This window comes from Coptis chinensis, chromosome 4 (assembly GCF_015680905.1).
Source record: "Coptis chinensis isolate HL-2020 chromosome 4, ASM1568090v1, whole genome shotgun sequence".
Classification (NCBI taxonomy): Eukaryota; Viridiplantae; Streptophyta; class Magnoliopsida; order Ranunculales; family Ranunculaceae; genus Coptis; species Coptis chinensis.
Genome location: NC_141459.1, coordinates 93,590,572 through 93,614,887, shown reverse-complemented (window position 1 = coordinate 93,614,887; position 24,316 = coordinate 93,590,572). Strand labels below are relative to the sequence as shown.

The 24,316-nt window shown below is 38.3% G+C and overlaps 3 protein-coding genes and 1 long non-coding RNA gene across 5 annotated transcripts; 1 reads left to right on the top strand and 3 right to left on the bottom strand.

The window, feature by feature from the left end:
* Positions 1-625: 625 nt before the first annotated feature.
* LOC147505764 (uncharacterized) lies at positions 626-1,493 on the bottom strand. The gene is made up of 2 exons (XR_015220668.1): positions 1,365-1,493; positions 626-1,281 (listed from the first exon to the last, which is right to left on the bottom strand). It is a non-coding gene; the product is annotated as an uncharacterized LOC147505764 (long non-coding RNA).
* A 9,832-nt stretch (positions 1,494-11,325) lies between these two features.
* Positions 11,326-13,909, bottom strand: LOC147505763 (uncharacterized). The gene is made up of 7 exons (XM_086605622.1): positions 13,771-13,909; positions 13,169-13,467; positions 12,700-12,907; positions 12,508-12,651; positions 12,195-12,443; positions 11,689-11,763; positions 11,326-11,570 (listed from the first exon to the last, which is right to left on the bottom strand). Exons 1-7 carry the CDS (start codon positions 13,907-13,909, stop codon positions 11,326-11,328), a joined length of 1,359 nt encoding a protein of 452 aa, XP_086461748.1.
* A 156-nt stretch (positions 13,910-14,065) lies between these two features.
* On the bottom strand, positions 14,066-17,662 carry LOC147505762 (LRR receptor-like serine/threonine-protein kinase EFR). Of its 2 annotated transcripts, XM_086558210.1 has the most exons (3): positions 17,138-17,660; positions 14,780-16,597; positions 14,066-14,689 (listed from the first exon to the last, which is right to left on the bottom strand). In XM_086558210.1, the coding sequence occupies exons 1-3, from the start codon at positions 17,487-17,489 to the stop codon at positions 14,280-14,282; spliced, it is 2,580 nt and encodes an 859-aa protein (XP_086414336.1). In that variant the 5' UTR covers positions 17,490-17,660; the 3' UTR covers positions 14,066-14,279. The 2 variants fall into 2 exon arrangements, with proteins under 2 accessions (XP_086414336.1, XP_086414335.1); XM_086558209.1 differs by having other exon boundaries at positions 14,780-17,662.
* A 2,466-nt stretch (positions 17,663-20,128) lies between these two features.
* LOC147505761 (uncharacterized) lies at positions 20,129-23,527 on the top strand. The gene is made up of 4 exons (XM_086558208.1): positions 20,129-20,259; positions 20,435-20,529; positions 20,850-21,112; positions 22,464-23,527. The coding sequence occupies exons 1-4, from the start codon at positions 20,230-20,232 to the stop codon at positions 23,273-23,275; spliced, it is 1,200 nt and encodes a 399-aa protein (XP_086414334.1). The 5' UTR covers positions 20,129-20,229; the 3' UTR covers positions 23,276-23,527.
* Positions 23,528-24,316: the final 789 nt, after the last annotated feature.

Here is a 24,316-nt window from a genome sequence, read left to right as displayed (position 1 = left end):
CACTTGAGCAATTAGAGATTTTGTTATCACTTGGTGATCGATCAATACTGAAATGTCTCACATAACATCCAAATTACTGTACAAATAGGCTCTCAAAGCTCACAAACCAAGTACTCACCAGTTTTGCAAAATTTTCCATGGAAGTCACACAACGAACAAGCAGCCTCCGAAGATGACAAATCAATTACAAAGGCCGGGTTGATGGAGCAAATTAATATTACAAGAGATTCTTCAGACTATTTGTGGTACTCAACAGAGTGAGTAGTTCGCCCATCAACACTCTCACTTGATTAGTTTTAGTTGGTCATCTTTACCTCTAATCCAAAGTCTCCTCTTCGTTCAGTGTCAAAATAGACCCGAATGAAGGGTTCCTAAGAAATGGAAACTCTCCTGTGCTCACAGTGCAATCAGCAAGTCATGCTTTGCATGTTTTCATCAATGGTCAACTATCAGGTAGATAGATGATTTTTTACAAATGCAAACACGAAGTTACAATATATAAGTTTTCTCCCTCAAAGTACTGATCCTAGATTTAGTTAAGTACACAAAATGATAGGTGGTTTAGCGTGAAAAAGATCTAATAAAGGTACAAACAATCTAAAACAAAGCTCACTTCCTCTGCATATGGGACAAGAGTCTAAACATTCAGCTCATTTTTCATGAAGTCAGAAGGATTAATTACCTCCATTGGTCTAAAAGATTAGGAAGAACATTAAAAAAAAAGAATTCAACAACTATGATTGAAAAATGGTAGCCATTTCTTGCTTTCATTACACATTCAGCAATGTCATCCTCGCTATAGATTCGATTGAAAATACTGACCAAGTACACTTCACACAGCAGCAGCAGCCACCAATAGCACACTTCACACACTCGCCTACACTTCACACAGCAGCAACACACACTTCACACATAGCAGCACACCACACACACTCACCTACACTTCACACACAACAACACACACTTCAACAAATATGAAGTCTACTGCCATGAATACTCCACTGCAGGGAATGAATACTCCACTGAAGGGAGGGAGGGGGTAGTATCATCAACCACACCAGAAGGTTCACCAAGTCCACCAACGTTTTCAGCACTCTCAACTTGTGTATCACCAAAGCTTTCACCAAGTACACTCGCAGCTTATGGAGTGTCACCAACAACTGGCCCAAAGCTTTCACAAACATTCGGAGTATGAAGTGAGTAGTCATTCCCAAAAATTACACAAGCTTCAGCAAAATAGGTAAACATCCTCCTTTTTAGGTGTCTCGCTGCGGGATGTGCCTATAACAATAAACAATTTCTAACAAGCACGCTGTGGTTATAAACATAGTAATAATTTGTTACAAGATAGTCAAGTAAATTACCTTGAAATACGCATCCCGTGCTTGACGATCAGCGTCAATACACTTGGTTTGTTGGTTGTATGAAAAACCAAACTCAGTACTCTCGAGAAGTTCTTTGACAGCTATGTAATCTCTCTTCAACGTTTTCATGCATCCTAGAACATACATTGTCATCCCCAACTGATGAGTTCAATCGTTGATTCAACTCTCTAGCCATCATGGACAAGGTCTCACTCTCCCACCCATTATTTGATGTTCTGCCCGTACCATTTACAAAATGATCCAACAACAATTCATTTAGGATCTTATCGATCGTGGGAGACCAACGGGTATGCTGGCGACTTGCCATAACTACGAGAAAAAAAAGTTAAATGTGAACTAATTGAACAACGTATTTCACAAGTAATCAAACTAACACTTACAACCATTTTATATATACACTAATAATTAATTAATAATCCATTAAAATATAAGCCAGATTCACACATTTTGTTAGTAGGCAACGAGAACATATTCATAACATGGCAAAAGGTTATGGTTATTAGCGGAATGCTTGCATGAAAATGTCATATTAAAACAAAAGAATAACCAGCAACATAGTAACAATTTCTAAACGCTTTTAAAAATTTAATGCACTCCATGAAATTAGGCTACATTTTCAACAACTACTTGTACAAATGGTGGTCGCATGGGGAGTTTAGAGTATTTGATTCTTTTAGAGCTATGCACCTTCCAATGCAAACAATATTGCTCCAACAGGCCATTCATATACACTCAAAAAATTTCATAGTTCAAACTTCTCATTGTTTGAAAACTAGGGTCTCTAAGGACAATGTTGGTGGATTAAAATTTTGCTAAAGATAATCCAAGACCAACAGTCCTAACGAGTGGACAGAGATTGAGAAAAGTGGTAGCCCCTACCTTTTGAGAACCGAGGCTTCTTTCTTAGGGTGACTTGGAAGTGGAACTAAGCACAGAGGATGAACAGGACTAGGGTATGAGACAGAGTAATGCGGATTGCCAAAGGTGTGTAGAAACTATAAAAGTTGGTAAACGTACAAATTGTGAAGCATTGAAACCTAAAACTAATGCTTGTGGTATATATGCAGGCTAGAAATGCCAAAAAGGAAGAAGCCAATCTCTTATAACTCTTACAAGGAAAAAAAAACATAAAATGTAGGAGGGAAGGAAAAAAATGTGGGATGGGGGGTGACTCGCTACAACCTTGGAGTACGAAAATTGACAACGCAGGATAAACTTATATGATGGGGGGTAATACCGGAGCCTATGTGTGCTTGTGCATCAACTATCTTGTCAGACTCAGTCATGTACTCATATGTATCAAGACCCTACCAAACTTACAGAGATGTACCCTTTATACAATATGATTCATACTATCAATTACATTACCATAATAAGCCAACAACATACTATTGGATCTTACTACCTTGGAGCGGAACTGCGGAAGCACCCGCTACTGTCACCTAAACTCCACACATTTCTCTATTATCTCCGACATTTGCACCTCATCTTCCTTCGCTTTTTAGTTCTTTTCCACTGTCACCCTTGCATTGACAACCTTGGTGTTTCCAATTCCTGGCTATCAACACCGGGTTTCTTATGAACGGAAAAGCTCTTTATGCCAAAAACACCAACACCGGGTTTCTTAAACCCGAAAAATAAGAGCAATGTCCTTAGACCAATCCTTTCCTTGGAAATGGAGAGATCACCCTTTCCCGTCCTGAATGCTGCATTTCCCCTAAGTATAGACTTCCCCACGTATCCTTTTTGCTGGGGCTATTGCTAAGGGGTGGGTTCGGGTTTTTCCTTGGGGTAAGGAGTGATTCCTACTCCCGACAAGGTTACTATGGGCTGGCAGCTCCATTTCAAGTGTCGCCCTTTGTTTCTTGTCCAAAGAGTACTCATACCTTCGCATCTCTATCACTAAGGTGTGGCACCTCCCCTTCACTCCATTCCTTAGGAATGGTATGCGGGCCGTCCTCAAGCAATATTCGAGGAATCCCCTTTGTTATAGTTCCAAAGCGTCCTACCTTTCCTGGTCTTCCAGCTACCTAAGCCCGTCATGACTAGCCAATTTATTCTATTGAGAGATAGCCTTAGGCTTTCTTTCTCCTGTAGCCTATTGAAAATCGGGTTTTTGTTTTAAAGGATAGAACTAGGTACCCCCTTTTTTGTACTGACAGGTGAGCAAAGGACTTGGGTTGTAGGAGTCAAGTCTATGTCAGGACCTCTTTCCAGGTATCCCCCTAAGTGAAGGATTAGCTTCTTAGGACTCCCTCCTACGTTGAACTTCTTCTTCATCTATTTTCCCAAGTCGGGTGTTGGGCTTAAAAGAATAAATCGCCCTTCTTCTTACTAAAAGTTGAGATATGAGGCCACCAGGTTGATCTATTACGAAAAGAGCTCAGCTAATAGGGTCTCTCCCCCGTACTACCTAATTTACTAACTAGAAGAAGAGTATATGTTAGGACAAGGCGAAGGATAGTTCCCTACCTTCAGGATTACCTTCTATAGAATCTCTCCTACGGCCTTGTTCTCGTGAGCCCCCCCTAATAAAGCTAAGTCAAGAATATGGAGACTTGGTTCTTTCTCGTGGATCCCAAAGTCAATGTTAGGTTTTTTCGTATCAAAAAAGGTCGCTCCTTCTTTCAGGACACGAAAGGGGCATCGCATCTAGGTCTAGAATAACAAAACAAAGATCGAGCTTCGAGCTTCGTGCTTTGGGAAAGAGATGCAGAAGAAGTTCGACGCCCCTTCTATTTCGGTCCTTGCAATCCCTCCAGAAGAAAGTGCCTTCGCTCTGCTGCGCTTAGACCGCTACCCCAGACAAGGGGCCAGAGCTCACTACGAAAGCTCCTACTGATCACGCTTACCTATCGATACACTCAGTATGTGAGCATCTATCTACTAACCAAACTCCCACTTTCAAGAGAGAGAAGAGCTGCAACCTATTCTCTGCTTTTGGGCGATTCTCCGCTTTCGGTAAATCAGCTGTTAGGTCCTTGATTCCCCATAACGAATAGGCTAGCTCTTAGATTTGACACCATCATCCACCATACGACCAAAAGGTTCCAAGGCTTCTAAACCTAGTCCATGGTTAACTGTATCCTTCGATCATAGAACTCCATGCAACTACATCTCTAATGTAAAACAATGTAAATTTGTCGATAGTGGCGTTGTTGAGTTTGTGAGATAATGTATCGCGTTATATTGGCATTAGGAGATTTGATTAAGTATTTGATGACATAAAAGTTACTTGATTAAACAAATAAAAAGACAGGAAGAGAAGTAAGAATGGCAAAACTTGTGTAAATTTCTAACCTTGATTCGAATTAAAAGAGGAAGAGGACGGCTACCTTGACAGAGAGAGAGAATACAGAGGAGAGAGCGAGAGAAGTCACTTTGATCTAGGGTTAAAAATATTTGCCGAATTTGCAGGCAAATTTTTTTGGGTTATCAAGCACCGGCAAACTTGGCTAATGACATTTGCCAACATTTTGCCTCTCGACGAAACAAGCAGCGGCAAATAGTTATTTTCCTGCTGGTAATTTGTCAGCAAATTATATAATGGGAAAATGTTTTCCCTCTTCCATATTTGACTAGCATGCGGGAAAACTTATCAAGCAGGCCCTAATATCATCGTTCGAATGTATCAAAATTCTAGATGTGCTAGTGAACTGTGATTTGAAACAATATTGAACACCATTATGAGAAAAAGCTATATCAATTTGTCATTCCAATAGTTAACAGAGGATAGCTAGCTATAAGAATATAGATACAGCCATAATATTTACGTTAAGGAGAAAAAGAAACACAAATTGTTATAACAAAAGTTTCTCAAACCTAAACCTCAACGCACAAACTAAACTTTTCACTGTGAATACCATTCCCAAAAATAGCTTCTTTAATCGCATGCAATTCCGTGAGAACAAGTGTTAGGTCCATCCTCTTACTTTTTGGTCCAGATGAACATGCAACTCCAATTTTGATTATGGAAGTGAAGCAATCACGCATTTGATTACAACAGTACTCGTCCATATGATTCTGATCAACTCTGTTAGGAGTTCCTTCAAGTGAGCACTTATCTATAATGTCCATCACTTTCACTGTTAAAGCTAATAACTTCGAAAAATTATGATGGCCTAGACCACCCGGCCTTGAATAATTCATATGTTGGCCTCTTTCCTGTAAAAATCTCCAACAAAAGTATCCCATAACTGTATGTGTCTCCTTGTTGAGATACGTTGCCTCCCATGCCATACTCTGCAATTCAACCACTCTCTTTCCGAGTTTTCCAAAAGAGAAGAAAAAAGAAATATAATAGAAAGAAAAAACTTATTGAAACTATTACATGGAGGAATATAACCAACTGTTCCTGTAGAATTTAACACCTAAATAAATAGACAAGACACAATAATTTATAGTGGTTCGGTGCCAATGCGGCGACCTACGTCCACGGGAGAAGAAAGGTTTTTATTTTTCTTGAGATAGATTAGAGTTTAGGTTACAGAGAGTTTATATAGCACAACATGAGTGCATATTCGTGTTTATATGTTTCTATAAAGGATTGGAGACTTTCCTTTATAGAAAACATAAGAATCTGATAAATCTCTGCAAATACCGACTAGGGCGCACCTGCGCTCCAACTAGCCTTGCTCAAGGTGCACCTGCGCCCTTGCCTTTCTTCTCCCACACTCCCCCTCAAGTTGGTGCGAAGATATCCAGCGAACCCAACTTGGAGAGAATATCATGGAACTTGGAAGCTGGAAGTCCCTTGGTAAAAATGTCTGCAAGTTGTTGGTCACTTCGAACAAAGGAGGTAGTGACAATGTTGGACTGTACTTTTTCACGCACAAAGTGACAGTCAATTTCGATATGCTTAGTTCTCTCATGAAACACTGGATTTGCCGTCAATGTGCATAGCAGCTTGATTATCACAGTAAAGTGTAGTTGGCATATGCAACCCAAAACACAAATCCTTCAAAAAGCGCGAAGCCATATGATTTCACTGGTGGTGGAAGCCATAGCTCAGACGTACTTAAACGCGACTAGAGCGAGCCACTACATTCTGTTTCTTGCTCTTCCAAGTGACTAAATTACCTCCCACAAAGGTACAATAACCGGAAGTAGACCTCTGATCAACTGGACATCCTGCCCAATCAGCATCTGTGTACGCAGTAATAGATGTATGCCCATTTTTCCGCATCCAAATACCTCTACCTAGTGACCCTTTCAGATACTGCAGTATTCTAGAAACTGCATTCATATGTGGAGTCCTTGGAGCATGCATAAAACGACTAACCAAGCTCACTGCATAAAAAATATCTGGTCGGATAATAGTTAAATATGTTAGTTTACCAACTAATCGCTGATACTGACCAATGTCAGTAAGAAGATCACCAGTGTTGTCCAACTTGGCTCCACTATCAGTTGGAGAATCAGATGGTTTTACCCCCAGCTTTCCTGCTTCACTCAAAATATCCAACACATACTTTCTTTGATTCAGAAATATACCTTTTTTTGAATAAGCAATTTCGATCCCAAGAAAGTACTTCATAATACCCAGATCCTTGATGGCAAACTTCTTGTGTAGCAACTCCTTGAGCTTAGAAATCTCGATAAGGTCATCACCTGTGATAACTATATCATCAACATAAATAAGAACTATAACCAAGCCTGTCCTGCTAGATTTAATAAATAAGGAAGGATCAGCATCACTTCGCTTAAGACCAGTCATAGCCAGAATAGAACTGAGCTTGGCATACCACGCTCGTGGAGATTGTTTAAGTCCATAGATAGCCTTTTTTAACTTGCATACTAATCCGACCTTAGTCTCCTTCGGATGTCCAGGTGGGATGCTCATATACACTTCTTCTTTAAGATCTCCGTGTAAGAATGCATTTTTCACATCCATCTGAAATAATTTCCAGTCTTGATTCACAGCTAGAGATACAAGAACTCTAAATGTATTCATCTTTGCAACTGGTGCAAAAGTCTCTTTATAGTCCTCACCATACGTTTGGGTGAATCCCCTTGCAACAAGTCGAGCTTTAGACCTCTCTAATGAACCATCACTGTTGAACTTATTTCTGAACACCCACCTACAATCAACAGTTTTCTTTCCATACGGTAGCATAACAATATCCCAAGTGTTATTCTCGTCTAGAGCACGAAGTTCTTCTTGCATCGCCTTTCTCCATACTGGACAAGAGTTAGCTTCTCTAAAGTTCTTGGGTTCTTGCACGTCATCAACTGTACTTAGAAAAGCATGATGAGATGAAGTGATATTAGCATACGTTATATACTCCTGTAGAGGATATGTAACGTTATGCACAGAATAAAAACTCATGTGAGTCACTGGAGGATGCCTTTCTCTATCAAATTTATAGTAATCCTTGAGAGTTACTGGAGGTCGTTTCTCTCGTTCAGATTGTCTAGAAACTGGAGGAGCTGGAGGGGCTGGAGAATCACCAGAGCGCACCCCGCTTCGGTTTGCTTTCGGTTGCAAAGCGCTGCACCCCATTAGAAGCCTTTGCGCCCCATCTATTGGAAGTTGTGGATCACCAGAGCGCACCTGCCCCCCATCTACTGGAAGTTGTGGATCACCATAGCGCACCTGCGCCCCATCTACTGGAAGTTGTGGATCACCAGAGCGCACCTGCGCCCCACCAGAGCACACCTGCGCCCCATCTACTGGAAGTCGTGGATCACCAGAGCACACCTGCCTTTGCTTCGATGGCGCCCAATTCTTTTAGTGGCGGGCGTACCTTCACCAACCACCGGGAGAGGAGCCAACTCGGCCCGTAATAACGGTGGGAGAGGTGCCAAATCGCCAAACACTCCCCACAGGACCGATTCGAGAACGCACACGGTGAATCATGAAAGAAGGATTCAGATTCCACAAAGCGGACATCACGAGAGACAACTAATTTCCTTGTCGCAGGACTGTAACATATGTAGCCTTTCTGTGTGTTGGAATAACCAACAAACACACATCGAGTAGCCCGAGCATCAAATTTATCTCGATGAATGGCTGGCGATGCACATAATGCATACACCCAAACACTTTCGCGGTGAGAGAGATCCAGCGGCCTGGCTTTGAGCACTTCCAATGGCGATTTAAAACCAAGGACCCGACTGGGAAGACGATTAATCAAATATGCAGCAGTTAAGACACCATGAGACCAGTAGTGCTTAGGAACATTCATGCCCAACATAAGAGCACGAGTGGTCTCCAAAAGGTGTCTGTTCTTTCTTTCAGCCACGCCATTCTGTTGAGGTGTGCCAACACAGCTAGTTTGATGAATTATCCCCTGGCTACAAAGATACTCAGGTAACATACCTTTACAAAACTCAGTGCCATTGTCAGATCTAAACATCTTGATATTAGCACCAAACTGGTTAGTAATGATAGTATGGAAATCCTTGAATACAGTCACAACCTCAGTTTTCGATTTCAATAAATATAACCATGTAGTACGAGATTTATCATCAATGAACAACACAAAATACTTATAGCCATCATAGGAATTAACGGGAGCAGGTCTCCATAAATCAGAATGAATTAACTCAAACAACTTATTTGACACAGAATTCGAGTGTGGAAAAGATAACCGAGTTTGTTTAGAAAATTGACACACATCACAAACATCATCAGAGTTTAAAGAAACATGCGGAAACAAATTTGAAAGGACATGACTAGATGGATGCCCAAGTCTTTTATGTAAAATACGACTCTCAAGTAAATCACTAGCTTGATACGCCTTCTTATGCGACTTCAACAAGTAGAGTCCATTAGAATAAATTCCTTCACCAATCGTCCTCTTCGACTTTCGATCCTGAAAGACGACAGAGTTAGGAGAAAAAATTACATCACAATTTAACGAATTTGTAAGTTTTCCAATGGATAGAAGTTGACAGGGAATGACGGAACGACTAGAGTATCACTCTTGAGATTTTTATCAAAAAATTTCACTTGACCACTACCTAGAATGGGAACTGTGGAACCATTTGCTATGGAAATATTATGTTTTCCAGGTTTCGACACAAAATTATGGAGAGAGGCAGGGGAATTAGCCATATGATCAGTAGCCCCAGAATCAATTATCCATGAGTTACTGTTTTCTGGCATAGTAAAATAGGCATGTAAACTACCTGACACATGAGTTGAGGCAAACTGACCTTTGCTAGAAGACATGGACTTAGTGAGTTGTTGGAGAATTTGACTCAACTGATGACTAATATCTGAGTTGGACATTAATGTCTCGGCCACAGCGGCATGCTCTTTCTTTGACAATTCCTTTTCCTTCTTAAGATGTGGATATAATTCCCAACAACGGTCCTTGGTGTGCCAGTTCTTTCCACAATTAATGATCACAGTGAGATGGTTCCCTTTTTCCTTTACCCTTTTCAAATCCCTGTGACTTCTTCCTAAAATCGTTTTCTGCAAACAATACAGTAGATTCAGAGATTGAGGACTTTACCTCGGAGTTCATGGTTTTCTTTCTTGTTTCCTCCCTTTGAATAGTTGCACAAACAGCAGCAAGTGTTGGAAGAGTGCTTTCCATTAGAATGTTGCTTTCCAGATTTTCATATTATGGTTTAAGACTACGAAATACTGTGAAGATTTTATCCTCCTCAGCCCGTTTCAATAGAGTCTTTGCATCAGTGGTGTGGGGACGGTAAATGTTTAACTCATCCCACAATTTCTTCAAATTCCCAAGGTGTTTTGTAAAAGTTTTCTCACCTTGTTGCAAAGCACCGATTGCGAGTTGAAGTTCAAACACACGGGCAGAATTATTCTGGTTTCCGTATAAATCTTCAATTGAATCCCACATCTCCTTCGCAAAATCAGAGAAAGTAAAAATTCCAGCAATAGTAGACTCCATAGAATTTAGTAACCAAGATCGAACAAGCTAATCATTGGAAACCCAATTCTCATATTCGGCATCATCAATGGCAGGACATATCTTTGCACCATTAATGAACCCCAATTTCCTCTTTCCACCAAGCGATAGAGAAACCGCCCTAGACCAAGGTATGTAGTTCGTTCCATTCAAAAGAACTGATGACAACTTCCAACCAGGATTAGAATCAGTCTCTGTAGTAACAGCTGACTTTGGGTTTGGATTTGGATCTGACATAATGTATTGTGTTTATCTAGATTGATTTAGAGAGAGATTAAGAGCTCCGCTCTGATACCATGTAGAATTTAACACCTAAATAAATAGACAAGACACAATAATTTATAGTGGTTCGGTGCCAATGCGGCGACCTACGTCCATGGGAGAAGAAAGGTTTTAATTTTGCTTGAGATAGATTAGAGTTTAGGTTACAGAGAGTTTATATAGCACAACATGAGTGCATATTCGTGTTTATATGTTTCTATAAAGGATTGGAGACTTTCCTTTATAGAAAACATAAGAATCTGATAAATCTCTGCAAATACCGACTAGGGCGCACCTGCACTCCAACTAGCCTTGCTCAAGGCGCACCTGCGCCCTTGCCTTTCTTCTCCCACAATTCCTCATAAAGCAGCAGATGAACAGCTATCATTTCTATTGAAAATGCTGGTTTTCTTAGGAAGAAACTTGGCCAACCCGAAGTCACCAACGTAGGCGACCATGTCATCATCAAGAAGAATGTTGCTTGCCTTTAGATCACAATGAATAATAGGCATCCGACAATGATTATGAAGATAATCTAATGCGGAAGCAACATCAGTGGCTACATTTAACCTTTGTAGAAGATTTAGATTTCTTGACAAATCTTTTCCATCTGAACTTGGATGCAATCAATCTTCTACACTTCCATTAGGCATTAATTTAAAACTAGAGGTTTGAACTCATTACCTTTGAAATCCACCCTTGAGCAGACAGTTAATATCTTCAGTATATTTCAATGTCTTGCTCTTTTATAAACTTCACATTCAGGCTTCGGCCATAAAACTCTTGTAAGCACCTCATTCCGTGAGGTTGAAAACCTTCACTGCTATAGGACCTTCATTTTTAGGAAGAACTCCTTTGAATACAGATCCATGCCTTCCCTTGCCAATCAAATTTTCTGAAGAAAATCCATTTGTTGCATTCCAAAGGTCAGTATAAGAAATTGTTATTAGATGATTTCCTGAATACTGTGAGGATCCTAAACACTGGGTAGACGAAGGTTTGATTCTTTGCCTTTTCCTAAATCGAAGTGCAAACGACACTACGATAAATAATTAACGGGATGTATAAACCAAGTGTCAGCCTCAAAGAAAGAGACATTCCTTGTTTCTCGGATTTTGGAACAACATGACATTTATATAAATCAAGCTCAAGAATACCTCCACATAAATGACCATTTCCAATAACTGAAAATGCACTTGCATTTTGTAAAATCCCCTTCATCGGTACCTCACCTTCAAAGTAATTAAAGGAAAGGTTTAAATAGCTCAACAGGGAGAGCTCTTCTATATCTTTAAGAATCTTTCCAGATAAGTTGTTATGTTAAAGCTCTAGTTGTTGAATGACTTTCAAAGATCTAAAGGAAGAGGGAATGAGTCCTACAAGGGAATTGCCTTGTAAATAATGGTGTTCCAAACTGAAACAACTACCGAGGGTGCTAGGAATTTCACCGGATAATTTGTTTTCAGAGATGTCTAGAATCTGAAGGTTTTTCAAGTTGCTCACTTCAGATGGCAATGGCCCAGTCAAGGAGTTGTGAGCTAAAACTACCGTAGTTAATCTTCCATATAGGCCGACTAGTACTTGTTTTGGTATGGTACCATACTACCATCAATGTTATTATGAGAGAGGTTGAGAATTTGTAAACAAGGGCAGTTTTCCAAACTTGAAATGTTTCCTTCGAATTTGTTGTCAGATAAATTTCGAATGTATAGCTGAGACAAATTTCCAAGCGAATATGGAATCTGTCCTGAAAATCTGTTTCTCCTTAGAGATAAGACCTGAAGCTTTTGAAGCATTCCAATGCTCTTGGGAGTTGGGATAGTACCTGTCATCAAGTTAACCTGTACGTCGAGGACAATTAAGTTGATGAGGTTACCAACTTTGTTAGGAATGCTTCCAGATAGTTGATTTCCTTCAAGATAAAGTGCATTGAGTGTCTTAGCTAGAGAAATTGGCTATCGAGCTAGGAAGCATACCTCCAAAATTATTATTACCAATAGCCAACATTTGTAGATTGCTACAATTCTTCAAAGAAGTGAGAAAATCCAAGTCACCAGCTTTCCCGTATCCAAGATAATTCGAGTCCAACTGTAGCCACTCAAGGTCCTTTAGTATTCCCACTTCAAGAGGAACACCTCCAACAAAATAGTTATATTATAAATCCGTACTTATTTGGATTCCTGAAACATTTGTAATAAACGATACTGGGATGGATCCAGAAAATTTGTTGTTTCCAATGAAAAAGTTGTGAAGATTTGGAAGATTGAGGCTTAACTCGCTGGGAATGCTGCCTTCAAGTTGGTTTAATGTGACAGAAAAGGTTTCTAAAGATGAAACATTGTAAAGCACTGAAGGAAGCATGCCAGACAACTTATTCTGACCAAGTGAAAGAAAATAGTCTTTTGAGGTGCCCAAGTGAATATGGAATACTTCCTTCCAAACTGTTTCTTCCCAAAACAAGAATCTCAAGAGATGAAAGATTTCCTTAGGAACTTGCTATTTGCCCTGTGAGACCGTTGGCATATAAGCTCAATGAGTCAGCTTCGAAAACAATCCAAACTCGACAGGTATCTTCCCTACAAGATTATTGTAAGACAGTTGGAGGTTTATGAGACTCGAGCAGTACAACAGACTGACAGGAATCTCCTCTGACAAGGAGTTGTTACTCAACATGAATACTTGTAGCCTAAAGAGATGACCAACTTCTTCTGGAATTTTACCTTGGAAGCTGTTGTTTTGAAGGATTATGCTCTTCAAAAAAGAAAGGTTTCCAATATAGGGAGATATAGAACCCGTCAGTCCTTGGGAGTCAAGATTCATTGGCGATCGACGACTGCATGTAATGCCTTCCCACTTGCAAAAATGGTTAGAATTGTTCCATGAACTCATCACTTGTAAAGGATCACGAGTTATTCCACCCTTGAAAGCAAGTCGATCTGTTTCGTTTGCAAGGATATGATATCAGCAGTTGATAATCTTAATGGAAATGCTATACAGAGGACTGATGTTAGTACAATGGAAGCGATTATTGATCTAATTTCAGTTTGGATGTAAGAAGGATTGGATTCAAAAGGTATTTTGTTTTGGTTGTGTAAGTACAAATGCTTTGATGAGTTTTGCATAGTAAGTGTTCAATGCAAGATGCCAAATTATATGGTATAATCTGATGTTTTGAACAATCTCTTATATGGATTCATTTTTTATCTTGAAAACATTGAACAACTTGTTGGAGCAAGTACTCTTTGCAATATGCCAAAGCCAGATGACATTTGAGGGCCACATCCATAGAGAGGTTGTTGCATTTGTTGCAATATTGGCCATGTCATGAGACGTTGTTGCATTAGTTCCAGTTAACTTTGGCCGGCACACAAAATCCATAGAATTATAAGAACTCTCAAAATCTGGGTTTTGGGAGGTCACTGTATAGAATTTAAACGAGAATACATGTTTCTTCAACAATATGAATAGTCGCAATTGTATCACTATTTCTGTTGCTCCTTTGCTGGAGGTACTGAATCAGATTGAAACGCACAATTGCCAATCTTGTACACTGTTGATATGCCAATGGCTTTTATAAGATGGTCTTTTAATAATTTGTCACCCCATAGTCTCTAAGTTCAAGAAATATAACAAGCAAGGAGGTATATCCATAACGTATATACAACGTATTAACCCTAAAGAAAAACAAAATGTAATACAAATCTTATATAATTCTAAACTATTTCAGATCAAAACCTGAATGTAAATCTCAAAAGTCAAACTTAAAGTCTTCAGTCTGAATGCCAGTCCCAAAACAATCCTCTTTAATTGAAAGCAATCCTTCGAGAACATTTCCTATTCCCAGTCTCTGACTAATTGGTCCAGATGAACATGCGACTCCAATTCTGATTATGGAAGTCAGGCACTCACGCACTTGACCCATTGTACAACAATGCTCTTCAATATCCATGGTACCTTTGTTCGGAGCTTTTTCAAGTAAGCTCTTATCCACAATGTCCATCACTTGCCCACTTAAAGCTAGCTTAGAAAAATTATGAAGGCCTAGACCGTCCTTGAACATTTCATCAGTTGGTCGCTTTCCTGTAAACATCTCCAACAAAAGTATCCCGTAACTATACATGTCCCCATGTGTAGATATATCCGTGCCCATGCCATACTCTGCAATTTATCAAATTCCTTTAAACTTATTTGCAATTTTGAGAAAAGAAAAAAAGAAATCAATAGCATTACATATAATCAAACTCTTACCTGGAGGTATATAGCCAATAGTTCCTCTTAAACCTGCAGAAGTGGTGTCATATTTATACAAAATGTCGGTTTTCTTTGGAAGAAATTTTGCTAATCCGAAGTCACCCACGTAGGCGACCATTTCATCATCAAGAAGAATGTTACTCGCCTTTAGATCACAATGAACAATTGGTATTTCACAATGATTATGAAGATAATCCAATGCGGAAGCAACATGAATAGCAATGTTTAACCTCTGTAAAAGGTTTAATTGTTTTGGTAAATCTAGTCTGTCTGACCTTGGATGCAACCAGTCTTCTACACTTCCATTAGACATGAATTCAAAAACCAAAGCTTTGAACTCATTACCCTTTGAGTCCAAACTCGAGCATACAGTTATGATCTTCAGTAGATTTCTATGTCTAACTCTTCTCAGGACTTCACATTCAGCCATAAAACTCTTTGTAGCCCCATGTTCCATGAGGTTAAGTACCTTTACGGCAATAGGACTTTCGTCTTGACGAAGAACTCCTTTGTAGACAGATCCATAACTTCCTATACCAATCAAATTTTCTGAAGAAAATCCATTTGTTGCTTGCCAAAGTTCATTATAGGAAACTGATTTAAGACGATGTCCTGGATACTCTATTGATTCTAGAAACAGGTTTGAGGAAGGTATGACAGGTTTGTGCCTTTTTCTCCAATATACTACAAACAAGAATGACGCTATGCCGAATAATGGGATGACTAGACCAATTGTTACTTTTAAAGCAAGAGGTAATCCTTGTTTCTTGGTTTGTTGGATCTGGCACTTCAGCAAGTCAAGTGCAGGAATACCTCCACATATATTATCATTTCCAACAACTGAAAAGGCGCTTACATTTTGAAAGACCCCCTTCATCGGTACCTCACCTTCGAAGTTATTAAAAGACAAGTTTAGATACTTCAGAAAGGGAAGCTCTTCTAAATCTGTAGGAATTCTTCCTGATAACTTGTTTCGTGAAAGATCCACCTGCTGGATGATTTTTAATGAACTAAAAGAAGAAGGAATGAGTCCTTGAAAGGAATTGCCTTGTAAATACAGGCTCTCCAAACTCAAACAACTACCAAGCGTGCTAGGAATTGCATCAGATAAGTTATTATCGGAAACATCTAGCCTTTGTAGATTTTGCAAGTTTCCCACTTCCAATGGCAGTGGTCCAATAAAAGAGTTATGTGCTAATATAATGGTAGTTAATCTTTCTGAGAGACTAACAAGTAGCTGGTTTGGTATGGTACCGGTAAGGTGATTGTAGGATAGGTTAAATATTTGTAGTGATTGGCATTTCTCCAAACTTGAAATATTTCCTTCTAATCTGTTGTCGGATAACGCTAGGTAGTACAACTGAGATATGTTTCCGAGCGAATTAGGAATTCCTCCTGTTAGTCTGTTTTTTGATAATGACAACAATTGAAGCTTTTGAAGCATACCGATGCTCTCAGGAATAATACCAGTCATCAAGTTATCTTCTAAGGTGAGGACCACAAGGCTAACGAGGTTACCGATTTCAAGAGGAATGCTTCCAGATATCTGATTTCCTCCTAGATATACTGCACTAAGAGCGTTTGAGAAGTAGGCTAGAGTGGTTGGTAACATAGCGCCAAAACGATTGAGAGCAACGGACAACACTTGTAGATTGGTACAATTGGTTAAAGAAGTGATAAAATCTAAGTCATCAGCTTCTCCATTTCCAAGTTCATTTGAATCCAATTGTATCGACCCAAGACCCTTCAGTGTTCCCACCTCAACAGGTACTTTTCCAACAAGATTATTGAAACTCAAATCCAACTTTTGAAGTCCTGAAACATTTGTAATAAATGAAATTGGAATAGTTCCAGAAAAATTGTTACCTCCAATGAAAAAATTCTGAAGGTTAGGAAGATTTATGCCAACTTGTGGAAGACTCCCTTCAAGTTGATTGATTGGAACAGAGATGGATAGCAAAGATGAGATGTTGTAAAGTAACGGAGGAACCGTACCAGACAACATATTCTGACCGAGCGAGAAAAATACTAGTTTTCTTAACTGGCCAAGTGATTCGGGAATACTTCCGACTAGACGATTTCTTCCTAAAACAATAGTCTCAAGAAATGAAAGATTTCCAAGAGAAGCTGGAATGATTCCTGAGAAATTGTTAGAATATAGAAACAAGCGAACCAGTTTCGGAAAAGACCCAAACTCCACAGGTATGTTCCCTACAAGCTCATTATAAGAAAAACTAAGGTTTACAAGATTTGAGCACTGTGACAAGTTGACAGGAATTTGATCTGAGAAAGAGTTGTTGCTCAAGCTGAGGTGTTCTAGCCTAAATAAACGACTGATTTCTTGTGGAATTTTACCTTGTAAGCTGTTGTTTTGCAGGATTATGCTTCTCAAGAAAGATAAGTTTCCAATATAAGGAGAAAGGGATCCCGTCAGCCCCTGGGACTGAAGGTTCAAAGCAATCACCCTTTGACGCTGGCTACTGCATGTAACTCCTTCCCACTCACAAAAATGGATAGAGCTGTTCCATGAGCTCATGGCTTGTCCAGGACCTTGAGTTATTTGATCCTTGAAAGCGAGCAACGCAAGTCGATCGGTTTCATTTCCGAGGACATCAGCAGTTGATACTCTTACTAACAAAGCAGTACAAAAGAGTAGTATGGATGGGAGCACAAAGGAAGCAGTTGTTGATTTCATTTTTACGAGCATAAGAGGTTTGATAACATTTGAACTAGCTTGGTAATAGATTCTTATTAAGACCTGAATGCAAGATGGCAAATTATTATTATGTGATAGAAGCCAAACAATGAACGACTTCTCATCTTTTAATTCTTTGTTATATTACTTTTGCTGATCACATCTGAACGACTTTCTTGCCAAATGGAATAAGTCCTCATGTTAATACCAGATTACCAGGCACACGACACCGTATCATGTATCATGGCGTTGAGTCGATGACGCCGCACTCTCGAATTTGACTAATTTTATCTTGTTCATATACATGGAATGCGATGTATTGAATTTTTCCCAACAAAATAATAGCGCCATCCTGGAAATTTAATTACACTCTTTTCGAATGCTAATGTCACAAAATTTGATTGTGCATAAAAAAAGTCTTGTGGGTGGGTCGGTGGGTGTGGACGCTCACCTGAGCTGATTTAATATGACAGTTTCGGTTGAACCCATTCAACAATCTACACATACACACAGATGCTGTTCACAAAATGTTCTAGGCTGTATTTCCCGAAACGACAAATTTTGTGACTTTGGGGCCTACCATGCACATACAACATAAATTTAGGCCCAGATACATAAATTATTGACCAATACTTTCGATTTTAGATATGGTCGACCAATAATTACGGTTTTAAGACAAAAACGAGTTGACATCACCATATATATCATTAATAATTTCGCTATAAAAACATTTTTGACTGATGTAATCATTTTTTTTATTAATACCAATTATGACCTTTTCTGATATACATGCAAACACTACTATGCATGTATGATATGCACTGCATGTGTCTATCAACATGCACACACCAGTATGTATGTGTATATCACACATACACACAACACATACACACACTATTATGTATGTTGTGTATATCATGTTTGTGTATATGTGTATGTGTATGTGTGCAACAAATATGCAAATACTACTACCACACATGTACACTAGTATGTATGTGTCCAACAAATATGCAAACATCATTATACATGTGTACAATATGAAATAAATGAAATTTCTCATATTAGTCATAATATAAAATGTGAGTGTACTGAGGGTCAAAAACAAAATTGAAAAGTAACATAAGATTTTGATTTAAATGATAAAAACTTAAATGAAAATAATATTGTCTTTCACCAGTAGTTAACCCGGTTTCTACTTAAACCATAATTATCTGCCGACCCAAATTTACTATCTATATACTAAAGCAGAGACTTCCAATAGAAGATTTTCTCTCTCCTATGTGGTACTCTAATATGAGAGTTATTATTTTCTTTCTCTTATATCTCACTCTAATATGAAAGATAGTCTTTTTCTAATAGCCTACAATCCCACATACATATAATCTCTTTAGAAAGTCGAAAGATAGTCTTTTTCTAATAGCCTACAATCCCACATACATATAATCTCTTTAGAAAGTTTGACTGTATTTCTAATTCTTATATTTGGAGAGTTTGAGTTAATTTCCAATTTTTATATATTTTATCAAATAAAAAAAATTGCTAAAAAAATAAGTGATTTGTAGAAGCTAATCCTCTATTACAAATCATACACTTTTAGTGTCTATGATAAAACACCGACTTATTTCGAATATATCCTTAACGTGGTCTCAAAAACACTATATATTTTCCAGTTAATAACTTATTATAAAGTGTAAAATCAGCTTCCAATGGTTCTCCACATTCTCTAAGAATTATGTGAGATATACCAAATTATAACACTCAAAATGTTATTCACACAACCCTTTCATATATACCTGAAATTTATTGACTACAATAATTTAGATTTTGTATTCGGATATCATCGGGAAATATAAATGAACTCAAAAGTAAAATTGTATTTGGCACTTGGTAAGCAAAACCTTAAGTATACTTAACTAATTTCATTTATAAACAATACATTTAGAACGACATGATCTTCTCTGTTACTCATATTGGAATTGAATAAGTATATTTTGTATATATACAAACAATCACATAGAAAAAGAAAAAAAAAAAAACTTGGGGTGGTATTTTAAGTAGGTGAACGCATTTTCTTAAAAGAGATTTTTTTTTTTGTATTAATCAATTCATCGTAAAACACGTTCATGTGATAAATCTTTTCAAGTGGGAGTAGTGTATTATTTGAGGATATAATAAAACAATCAATTTGTTTTAGTGATTTGATAAATATTCATATTTTAGTAATTTGTACAAATTTGTGCGTAAGCCGAGCGGTGATGATTTACCACTAAATCACCATAAATCTAAAAAAAACTATTATACAAGCTAGATCGAATTTAAGATAATTCAATTTGAAAATTACGGATTAATATCCTAAACTACAAAGTTAAAAAGCTATATCAATTTGATCATTTAGTTTCCAAGTACTTATGCACCATAATCGTTGTTTATTAATGTATTTCGATTTATTTTCAATAAAAATATATTATGATTCGAAAATTTGTGAGATATTTTGTAAAGCCTTTTCGACACACAAAATATTTAATAGAACCCGGGCGTATGGCCCGAGTCCAAAATCTAGTTAGAATCTAAATTAATACCCAATTATGTCCTATGGGCTCTGTGGGCAAAAGGTAAAGACACAATGCCATGGCCCATAGCCTAGGTTGCATAAATGCAACTCTTTATAAATGAGTTGCTTCTAAGCATTTCTCACTGAAATACCACCAGGGTTTTAGAGTGTTGAAGAATTGAGAGAGAGAGAGAGAGAGAGATGGCGTTTTTATTTCAGAAATTTCAAGAGGTAACAAATCTGAACACCCAACTCTCTTACATTTTGTATTTGAATGAGTCAATGTTTATTTTTGGATATTCGATCGTTGACTGGATGTGTGAAGATTTAAGAGAGTGTCATTGTGAATTTTTATTTATTGGTACTACTGAATTCGAACTGATCTTCTTTGTGCTTTTACTTTCAGGCCGTGAGAACTCTTGCCAAAAGTCCAACGTTTGCCCGAAATCCAAGACAGATACAATTTGAAGCAGATATGAACCGTCTCTTCCTTTATACCAGGTACTTACTCTTGTGTTGAGATACATGCATTATTCATACCGAGATCAAAAAGTTACAACACCCATATGGTCTGGATATAACTTATTGACACTTCGACTGTAACGTCATATTTTAAAACTATCATCTCACTGTTTAACTCTTTCCATGTGTTGTTTCTGTATGCTATTGCTTGTGTCGAGTTTCTGAGAAATATACGTAGAGGAATAAGTAGTGATACTGTTATGTGTTTTTATGCCTGCTAGTTTAATACTTCAAGACAATTATCTTCATCTTGTTTTAGTTTATTAATTTTTGGTCTAACACTTATCCTTAACTTTCAGCTATAATAGGCTAGGAAGAGATGCAACTGAAACAGATGCAGAGGAGATCATTGACATGGCTAGCAAAGCTGCCCTTGCTGATCAACAGAAACAAGTTCAAGAAAACATACATTCTCAAATCAAAAGCTTCTCAACGTTGATGGACGAGATTCTTGTTCCCAATTTCAAGAACTCTAACGACCCTCCGAATATAAGTGGTGTTCCTCGTCGAAGTGGCCTAAGTTTTGCTGTTGGCAAAGGTGGGCCACCTCCCAATCAACCCGGTGAGTGCGTGTTTTGTGAAATCTTATAGTGCGGTAGTTGTAAAATTAGAAAGATTTAAACTGCAAAGGCACTCCAATTTTTGCTCCCAACACTCTAAATGTCTTTTTAGCATCATCAATTGTCATATATTTCCAAAGGTCTTGCAGCTAATACATGAACTAATTCTCAAAACTATGTAAGATTGGAAATATTTATGTTGCCCCTCAGAGGCAATGTTCGGCGGCTTCTTTGTCTTAATCTAAGCCTCGGGTGCATCTTGACCAACCAATGCCAAACTGGAGGGCTAGGCCTGGCCCACCATTTCACACTCGACGAAAGGTGGAAGTCTGCTTGGCCGGAACACACCATAGGTTGGCCCAACCCAGTCCATAGGGTTGGCTCTTCGCAGTTCTCCCTTACCCCAAGTTCATTTTTAGTATTATCAATTATGTGTTTTTCCCTACAAATTGTAAAAGTGATTCATCCCATAAATATGAAGTGCCATGTAGTGAACATGTCAGGAACAACCATCTTCTCTCCAAGTGTAAGTCGACCATTGTGATGTTATTTTTATTTTTTTGATCGGTAAAGTATAGTTTTACAAAGGAAAGAAAAAACACAAGACAGAAGACAAAAACAACATTTCTCCCATCAACTCATTATAGTCTCCCATCTGTAAATGAAGTCCCGAAAGGAATGTGACGAAACTAATCATGCACTTTTGACCAGAAAAACAAAATCACTTTGATGGCCAAAATCACTTCATAGACAATGACGAGATATTATTGTTATATGCGGGAGAGTTGTGGATAAATGATTCTCATCTAGGATATTTCATGTCTTTTAAGTGTGTGTGTGTGATTGGAGAGGAATAGTTTTCATGGGTAATTTTAACTTTTTAGTTGAAAAGATAGGAATAATAGTTTTCAAGTAACATATCTTTATCCTGTAGAGAGATTCTATGGGAAAATTCCATGGAAAATCATACAGTAGGGCCCATTGGAGAATCTAAAATGGGATGGCATGAAGCAAGAGAAAAACCAAAAGGGATCTACGGATGGAAATTCTCTTGTAATTCAAAGACACCCTAAGATAAAATCCTCACCGTATGAATATATGGCTAGTCGGACAGCAGAAAAGTCCTGACTCCTGACCCTTTTATTTTATTTATAGTAAACTGTATGCTACTATCTTTATTACAAACCTCCTTTTGTTTTCTTGAAAATGTAAAGCCTGTGTTTTTTGTTTTTTTGTTTTCTTTTTTAATGTAAAAGCTATTAGGTATATGATTAGTGCAATTCTGTATATTCCAGGAAAGAAGAAAGATGTTTAGCTTATCTCGAATCTAATTTCTGGTGTTTTTCAGCACAGTTGTGCCTGAAACAAAGCCGACATCACGCACTGAGCTCTCTCAATTTCTGAATGATCACATCGGTTATGCCCTTGACATCAAACCATCTCAAATTCCTCATAAGGAAGCTGGCCAAGGTCTATTCTTAAATGGTGAGGCTGATGTGGGAGCAGTGGTTGCCTTTTACCCTGGTGTAACATACTCCCCAGCTTATTATCGGTATATCCCAGGGTATCCAAGAGTAGATGCTAATAATCCTTACTTGATTACAAGGTATGACGGCATCGTGATTAATGCACAGCCTTGGGGTACTGGTGGTTGGACTCGTGAGTTATGGGATGGCTTATCCATTCCAGCAGTTGGATCAGATGTTCGTCCAGGTTCTGATAGAGGCTCAGACCACATGTGGAAATTGCTCAGTAAGCCTTTGGAAGGTGGCAGAAGTGACAATAATGGGGAGGTATTGGAGCGACGCAATCCACTAGCCTTTGGTCATTTTGCCAACCACCCTGGTAAAGGAATGGAGCCAAATGTCATGGTCTGCCCTTACGACTTTCCAATAAATGAGATGGAAATGAGACCCTACATCCCAAATATCTTGTTTGGAAGTGATGAGCCAGCAAAGATGAAGAGGTTTGGTAGTTTTTGGTTTAAATCTGGGAAATCTGATGAAGTTTCTGATGTTCCAGTTTTAAAGACGCTTGTTTTGGTTGCAACAAGGTCATTGTGTGATGAAGAGATACTACTAAACTACAGGTTAAGCAATTCAAAGCGGCGACCAGAATGGTATACTCCGGTTGATGAAGAGGAAGACCGGCGGAGGTGGAGCTAAATAAAGTCGCATACTTCCTTTGCAGCATGTGAGCTCTTCCTTTTCATTTGATGTCAGACCAGTGCTAGGGTCCCTAGGTTTCATTGTTTAGGAGAATTGCTATACTGATAACATCCAATTGAGTTCAAAATTTCAAGGAGGACTTTTTTGGTTCTGAAGGATATTATTATCTTGGGCATTTATTGACTTATCATGATGTTGTCTCATGTCTAAAAACTCTCTATCTCAATTCTAATAAGTTTTTTGGAGGAAGGAATTTGATATTTGATGAAAACATCACATCATTGAGATTTTTTTCATTTTTTGTAAAATCATATTGATTGTTGATTAAATGATTTTGTTGATTTTTGCAGTTTTGCATGTTACTTCTTTTTGCAGAAAAACTTATATGCAGACAACAGAGTCTGCCAATGATGATCAGTTGAGGTCTTTGCATCTTAGCGGTTAGCACTTAGCACAATATAATATAGTATGTAGAAGAAAGATCCTGGCATCCAGCAAAACAATCCCAGGGAATTAAGCATAATAAAGCGGTACACCTCTGTTAACGATTGCTTGCTAACATGTGCCATTATAGTACTGGCCATGGGATGAGCAGGCCAGCAGGATGTCATTGAAATCTTAATGCTTCTGCATAACTGCAGCTAAGAGGTTACAATTGCTGACGAACGATTCTACATAGACATTATTGAACTTGTGGCTGACTCCCTCCTTTATTAACTTACTGACTTTGATTTTGTCGACAGAAAAGCAGCTCCACTTTTTTATTAACAAATATCAAGTAATCCACAGATCATCCATCATTCTCCAACATCACTCAACTTCTGATTTTTGAACAACACACCCCAAAAGATCTGATCCCCAAACTCTTGGAAGTATATAGCTCGATCTTTACATAAATAAAAGAGAATTCTCTGCAATACAGAATAACTATAGCAAAGTTCCTGAAAATCTGCATAATGCTTCACAAGGTTTAGCAGGGCCGTTCTATGGTCTTTGTTAACCACACGCCACTACTCGACTCTGGTTTTTTTTCCATGA